Raw genomic sequence first — 8,171 nt, 5'->3', positions numbered from 1 at the left:
TTAAGGAAGTACAGTGCTACTAGTGGCCCTCAGAAGAAGCTCATTACCTTCTGTTAAAAACTCTATGGTATATAAGCCTTACATAATAACGCTGCTTAACCACCATTTGTCACAAGAACCGTCATCAAAGTTTTCTGGAAATAAGTTCACACATGAATTAAATATTTAAAAGGTGAAATGTTCCTTATTTTAACTTAAGCAAGATCTTCCTTTTTCATTAAGAAATACTTTATAGTTTTAAAGCAAAAGCTGATAAGAGTCCAGATAACTAAAACTGTACTCCTGAGTTCAAACTTACAGATAAGTCTTTTGTAAATAGTTCTCAATAAAATGTCCTCCCTCCCCGGCCCCCTTGCCCCAAATCTTGAATTTTTTTCTTACAAAACTTTGGTCAAGAGTATAAATATTTCCAGGCAGATATGTATGCCATACAATAGCAAGAACAGTAAAGCCCAACTAATGACTTTAGGTTTTAGAAATAGAAGGCAATTAAAATGTACTCAAAGTTACATTAAGAAAAGCTTTCACTGGGTAATACTGAAACAGTCACAAAGGTTAAGAAAATACTGATATCAAAGTACAAATGACTACAATGTTAAAATAGACAAAAATTACTATACAAGAGCCTCTTTTAAAATTAAAAATAAAGAACACAACACATGAGTCAGGATCGCTTTCCTGTTCTACTCCTGAATTTTAGTCCTTATATTCATAGGGTTGGTTATGTTGACATCTAGGAGAGTTTCTTATGACATCTGATGAAGTCTCTTTCCAAATTCAGGCGATGGGTCTTCCCTAAGGAGCTTCTTGACTTGGTCACATGTTGGTCACTGTACAATTTCAAAGTAGTGCAGTATCGCCATGATGTGCTGAGGCATGAAGACGTATCCTGTGTACAGTGCCATCCCCACGATGGAAACCAGCATGGAATTAAACACAGTCCGCTCCCAGGGCTCCAGCATGTAGAGCGCCGTGACCAGCAGGTACTGGTAGTAGAACCAGGACATCTGCTTCCAGGCCCGCGCCAGCGCCATCCCCGCCACGCGCCTCCCGCGTTGCAGCCAAACGTCAGTCTCTGTATTGTTCTTCAATTAGCAACTTCACCTGGTTTAGGTTGACATTAAGGCAGAAATTTCTTGAAATTTGTAATTAAAAAAAAAAAATCACAAGATTAGAAAATATTTAGGGGAAAAGCAAGCACAAATTTCCCTGAGGATACTGTAGCATTGTGCCACTGTAATTGCAAACATCAATAAAATGTTTAACCATGAGACAAGAAATCGGTAAGATGGAAAAAAAAATTCCATAGTAAATTTCACAAGCTTAAGAAAATAGTAGAAGTGGCCACATGGGAACATAATTAAACAGTAAGAAATCCAGTAAACTGGGTATTGGAAACAGGTAGGAGGCTCCCTTGAGTCAAAAGGATAGGCAGGATTATTATTAAGAGACCAGTTTACTAAACAAGTGTAAGGCCTCCGTTATTGTGTTCAGTCGCTAAGTCGTGTCTGACTCTTTGTGACCCCATGGACTACAGGACACCAAGCTTCCCTGTCCTTTACTGCCTCTCAGAGTTGCTCAAACTCATGTCCATCAGGGGAGAAATAAATGCATCAAAACATTAGACATTATTTCCAAAAAAAACATGATGAATAAGAAAACATTCTCATTTTACTCAAACTACATAAAGGATAAGATAAAATAAAGAAAACTATGCTTTCTTACAAATAAGGACCTACAACTTTAAAAAAATGACATTAAACAAAAGAAGCAATGATTTAGCACGCCTTTGCTCAAAACACAATCTCTTTTGATGGGACTTTTATAACAGACAACATGTAGAGAGGAGAGAAAGAGAACTTAATTAAGGTACTTATGGCATCATTGAAATGTAGACCAAAAGAATATGTGCTAATTTGCAGGACCTTATGGGTCCCTGTGCTAGATGGTATCATTCTCTATAATGGGTGCAGCCAAATATGAGAACAAAACAAAAGTCTGTTCTACCATCACAGAAACAGCTGTTTACTTGATAGGCATGCTCTTTCTAGAGATTTTACCCACTACATATTTTATTCATATATTTTAAATCTTTAACAAGAATAATAATCCAGGGGTCACGAATAATTCTATGAAGTTGGTTATACAAGCCTCTGTTTTCTCACACTCCTTTCTGAATCCTCCTCCCTTTATCAGGAGGCTCTTCCTCTTCCTACCCCATTAGGAATGTAGAGTCACCTCCATTCAAGCTTTCTTCCTTGGAGGAAGGGACAACTCCTGTCCCCACTCTTAGCTGATTCCACTTATGTCTGCCCCTCTCAACTATGCCTGTCCAGGTCTTACTGTCCACAGACACTCTAATCAGTTTCCCTGAGTGCAATGAGGCCGTGGATACACACCCAAGAGCTGACCCTCACAATCTGCGACTAGAGGAGGAGAGAGAAGCATTTGGGAAATCACTCAACCAAAGAGACCAAAATTTGACCCAGTCACAACATCTCAGCCACTGGAGGTGGGGAGCAACTATGTATAACAAAGTGCCTACTTCCCAGATGGGGGCCCCGGCCCACGCCCCAAGACAATGCTTAGGAATAAGGATAAGAAGTGAAAAGTAACCACCAGGAGAGATTGTTCTCTGACTCCCTATCTTGGCACAGAAATGAACTAAACTGATAATAATTTGCTTGGGGGGTTGGTGAGAGGAGGGTACAAGAAGGGGCCAAACCCATCTCCCATCCTCTGTGGGAGCAGCACCAGCAAAGATCCAGATGTGGTTTTACTTGATGGTGCCAGCGGCAGTAGCTGGCGCCTTTGACAGAGGTCACAGTGGCATCACAGAGCATCCTTGACGTCATGGGTACCAACAGCTTCATTAGCCAGAGTAGCCAGGCTACATGGAGATATCTGGCATCACACAACCCCAGTGGGGGCAGAAAGAAATCAACATATGGCAGCGGATGCCCTGGGTGTCAGGGAGGTGGGAAGGACTTGTTTGAGAGTATATGTGACGAGGTGCCCCGAATTCAATGGGGAGGCAGAAGCGAGTCTCTGAACAAGGTATTATGGAGAAACAACATTTTGTACTTTAAAGTTAACACAATTTTTACCCCCAGGTATGATCTGAGGATAAATGTCTTAACATGCTATACAAGTGATGTTAGTTAAGTGATTACTCTTTCCAAGAACAGTTTGCATTTCAAGAGGGATTTCTTGTAGACAAAACCTTAATATTTGTATACCCACACTCCCCCCAGCTGTTAACTGGAGTCATGGGCTATGGTACCTCCATTTAGGCTCAATACTCTACTTGTCCAGTTTGTTCTAAGGCTGAAGGCCTCTGCATAGGATGAGGTGGTTAGGTTAGGGAAAGCTGATATTTTAAGTATTTCAAGTTTCTAGTTCCTGAGCCCCTCATCCCAAACTCTTCTTTCCACTTCATAATGAAAACATTTTCATTTGGTCCTACAGAGTATTATTAATGAAAAAGTACTATTAAAATTATGCTACTAAGAAGCATAATATAAGTATATTAATTATATTCTATATTATATATTTATTAAATTACATAATTTTATAAATATAATTTATAAAGTATATTCTAAATTATAAAATATTTATTTATAGAAATATACTTATATAAAATAATGCTATTTTAACTTATATAAAAAGTTACATTCAGCCAATTTAAGCTTAGAAAAATAACGATGAACATCAGTCCTTGGCCTGATATTTTTTAACATTCTCATTATTAACGTATGTATGTACATAATGTAATATGACGAGTAAAGAAATGTGTCCAGTATCACCAAATATGGAAACTAAAAAGTGACTTCAGTAAACATTCTCACATATCCACACTAAGTGATCAGGTGTCAGCAGCAACAGTTTTAGAATATCCTAAGCATCTAAAAATACCTAGAATGACAGGAATGGATGACTCTCAAAGACCCTCCAAATCAGACTGACAATTTTAAAGAGAAAATTAAGGCTAGGTAGGCAATATCTTTTGTTTCATGGCCAAGCTTAATCTGGAAACTATGCCCCTCCACAACTCAAAGTGAATTCTTTCCCTTCTAGCTACGGCTCTGGAGATTAACAAGACACCTACCCCCATTTCATTCAGAATCTGGTTTCCAGGCTAGTGGTCAATCCCCACTTTTACTCCCCAAACACTGTGGTTCCCCCCAGACAACCACACCCAAACCTGCAGCAAAAAAATAGCATGGCATAAAGGGTGTCCTACTACACACTCTCCAGTACCACAGTATTCCCAGAAACAGCCAACTCAGCTCAAAATCCATCCTATGTGTTGGGGTCTGAAATGTTTGTTATAGCACAACCCATGCACAAGCCTTTCCTAAAACATACACAAATGCAAACATACACACACGCACACAAAATATGTTAAATTTTAATTGCATGAGGACACAAGTCACACAATCCTTAAGGAAACTGACTTTGCTCGATAGTGCCAAGGATGACAAGGACTCTGTAAAGATAAAGAATGAATTTCCTCTGTTCCCTGTGGGACATGTAAGCACAGTTTAGGCACCTCTCTTTGCATAGCTGGACATCTGGATGTCGTGAGATGGGAGCCATAATTGCCCTTTGGTATTAATATGATCTTTTTAAAAAAATTGTTACTAAGGCCACGAGCAGGAACAAATCATGAGCTGATTCTCCTTCTGACATTGCTTATGGTCAGCCAAGAGTAAGTTTTCTGCCTTCTCTGAACCACAAACAGAGAAGCAAATGTAACACATTCCCAGACCCAGGAATATCTGAAGACAAAGCCCATTTTAAATGGTAGCCCTCAGTTTAAGAAGAACCATTAAACCAATCCACTCAGACACCTCAGAATTGCCAGGATGTGAAGTCAAGGTCCCTCTGTTTTCCATGTGGTGAAAAATCAGTTTTTAATTCTCTTCTGTGACTGGACTTTTGCAAACGGATGTTACAACAAGATGACTGTGCTTGCAGTAGTGGAAGGAAGGGAAAATGTCAGAGGAAGCTGATATATTAACTGGACAATTCATACTAAATGACACGTATTGTATCTCACCACTGTATATTTTCCCTGCAAAGTGTGATCAATTGAGATTGGGAACCCCAAAAAGGCAAAAGACTATCTGCAAGTTTGAGAAACCACGCAGTGTGTCTTATATATGGAAGAACGTCAGTCATCTGCTGTGTTATCTTCCGATCACAGCCCCTGCTGCTCATTTGTCTGTTACTTTCTACCCGCCCATCAGATTTCTCATTTACAACCTCAACTCCTGAAAACCAGTGATGACATAGCCATAACTCTTCAGAGACAGTACTCCAACACATTTATTTATACTGATGCTTTCAAGTCCCAGAATTTATAAATAATCTGTCAGTCACTCAGTTACTCAGTTGAAGCCAACAGTGGCTGGGAACTCAACTAGGGCATCAAGAATATGTGACTTCTTTCTGCCTTCACTGATGGAGCCTGAGGATCCATTTCTGAAATCAAAGAGTCAGAAGCATCCAAAGGAGTCAATGAATAACCATACAATTAGCATATACAAAGAACACGACACTAGGAACTGAAAAAAACATGTACTACCCAGGTCCAATTCCAGATCAAGTAAACTAGAAATCTCTTGAGTGTATGGTTCAGATATAGGGTTTTTTTAAATTTATTTTGATTGGAGGATAATTACAATATTGTAATGGGTTTTGCCATACATCAACATGAATCAGCCACAGGTATACAGTGTCCCCCTCATCCTGAACCCCCCTCCCAGCTCCCTCCCAACCCTATCCCTCTAGGTTGTCCCAGAGCATCAGTTTTGGGTGCCCTGCTTCACGCATCAAACTCTCACTGGACATCTTATTTTACATATGGTAATATGTATGTATGTTTCAATGCTATTCTCTCAAATCATACCACCTTCTCCTTCTCACACTGAGTCCAAAAGTCTGACAAGAGACAGACCTCAAACCTAGGGACACATACAGACTGAAAGTGAGGGGCTGGAAAAAGGTATAGATTCTTTTTAAAAATGTCTCTCCAGGTGATTTTAAAGCACAGACAGGATTGAGAACCATGGGCTTAACACAATACAGGACACTGAGGCCTGCAGCCACAAAAGTGCACAGAGCAGTTTTCACTGTGTCAGCTGGGAGAGGCATCGTGGAGCCCCGAGCCACCACGTAAGTCTAGCCAGCTTGAATCACCATGCTGTGAGGAAGACCAAGCCCCATGGAGAAGTCACATATTCTCGATGCCCTGCCTGAGTGACCAGCCACTATGAGCTTCAGCTGAGTAACTGAGTGGCAGATTACTTATGAATTCTGGGATGTGAAAATATCAATATAAATAAATATGTGGAAGACTGTCTCTGAATTTGCTCATGAAACATTCATTTTCTAGTTTTCCTCTAAATCACCCTTAAGCAATTAATTACAAGTGTTTGAAGCCACATACTGAGTTTTTCATGTTTTGAATAGAGATTACATTTTAATTGAAATAGGTGGATAAAATACTCTGAAAATGCTACGAGAAGGTTTACAACATAAAGCTACCTAACTTCAAAGAGACAATACAGTATTATTTTGACATATCAGATAAATGAATAAACTAGAAACACTGGAATGGTGATCTAGAAGGCTGAATGGCTGGGGGGGTCCCCCAAAAAAGGCATGCATGCATGCTTCAGTTCAGTCACTCAGTCATGTCCAACTCTTTGCGACCCCATGAATCGCAGCACGCCAGGCCTCCCTGTCCAATACCAACTCCCGGAGTTCACTCAGACTCACGTCCTTCGAGTCTGTGATACCATCCAGCCATCTCATCCTCAGTCGTCCCCTTCTCCTCCTGCCGGCAATCCCTCCCAGTATCAAAGTCTTTTCGAAGGAGTCAACTCTTCTCATGAGGTGGTCAAAGTACTGGAGCTTCGGCTTTAGCATCATTCCTTCCAAAGAAATCCCAGGATTGATCTCCTTCAAAATGGACTTGCTGGATCTCCTTGCAGTCCAAAGGACTCTCAACAGTCTTCTCAACACCACAGTTCAAAAGAATCAATTCTTCAGCGCTCTGCCTTCTTCACAGTCCAATTCTCACATCCATACATGACCACTGGAAAAACCATAGCCTTGACTAGACGGATCTTAGTTAGCAAAGTAATGTTTCTGCTTTTGAATATGCTATCTAGGTTGGTCATAACTTTTCTTCCAAGGAGTAAGCGTCTTTTAATTTCATGGCTGCAGTCACCATCTGCAGTGATTTTGGAGCCCAAAAATATAAAGTCTGATACTGTTTCCACTGTTTCCCCCCTCTATTTCCCATGAAGTGATGGGACCAGATGCCATGATCTTCGTTTTCTGAATGTTGAGCTTTAGGCCAACTTTTTCGCTCTCCTCTTTCACTTTCATCAAGAGGCTTTTGAGTTCCTCTTCACTTTCTGCCATAAGGGTGGTGCCATCTGCATATCTGAGGTTCTTGATATTTCTCTCGGCAATCTTGATTCCAGCTTGTGTTTCTTCCAGTCCAGTGTTTCTCATGATGTACTCTGCATATAAGTTAAATAAGCAAGGTGACAATATACAGCCTTGACGTACTCCTTTTCCTATTTGGAACCTGTCTGTTGTTCCATGTCCAGTTCTAACTGTTGCTTCCTGACCTGCATACAGATTTCTCAAGAGGCAGGTCAGGTGGTCAGGTATTCCCATCTCTTTCAGAATTTTCCACAGTGTATTGTGATGCACACAGCCAAAGGCTTTGGCATAGTCAATAAAGCAGAAATAGATGTTTTTCTGGAACTCTCTTGCTTTTTCCATGATCCAGCGGATGTTGGCGATTTGATCTCTGGTTCCTCTGCCTTTTCTAAAACCAGCTTGAACATCAGGGAGTTCACGGTTCACGTATTGCTGAAGCGTGGCTTGGAGAATTTTGAGCATTACTTTACCAGCATGTGAGATGAGTACAACTGTGCAATAGCTTGAGCATTCTTTGGCATTGCCTTTCTTTGGGATTGGAATGAAAACTGACCTTTTCCAGTCCTGTGGCCACTGCTGAGTTTCCAAATTTGCTGGCATATTGAGTACAGCACTTTCACAGCATCATCTTTCAGGATTTGAAATATCTCAACTGGAATTCCATCACCTCCACTAGCTTTGTTCGTAGTGATGCTTTCTAAGGCCCA

The 8,171-nt window shown here is 40.5% G+C and overlaps 1 protein-coding gene across 1 annotated transcript; it reads right to left on the bottom strand.

The window, feature by feature from the left end:
- Positions 1 to 519: 519 nt before the first annotated feature.
- On the bottom strand, positions 520 to 1,043 carry LOC138079102 (serine palmitoyltransferase small subunit A). The gene has a single exon (XM_068971921.1). The coding sequence runs from the start codon at positions 1,032 to 1,034 to the stop codon at positions 828 to 830; it is 207 nt and encodes a 68-aa protein (XP_068828022.1). The 5' UTR covers positions 1,035 to 1,043; the 3' UTR covers positions 520 to 827.
- Positions 1,044 to 8,171: the final 7,128 nt, after the last annotated feature.

This window comes from Capricornis sumatraensis, chromosome 4, assembly GCF_032405125.1.
Source record: "Capricornis sumatraensis isolate serow.1 chromosome 4, serow.2, whole genome shotgun sequence".
Lineage (NCBI taxonomy): Eukaryota > Metazoa > Chordata > Mammalia > Artiodactyla > Bovidae > Capricornis > Capricornis sumatraensis.
Note: the sequence above shows the minus strand (reverse complement) of the source record. Positions and strands in the feature narration are given on the sequence as shown.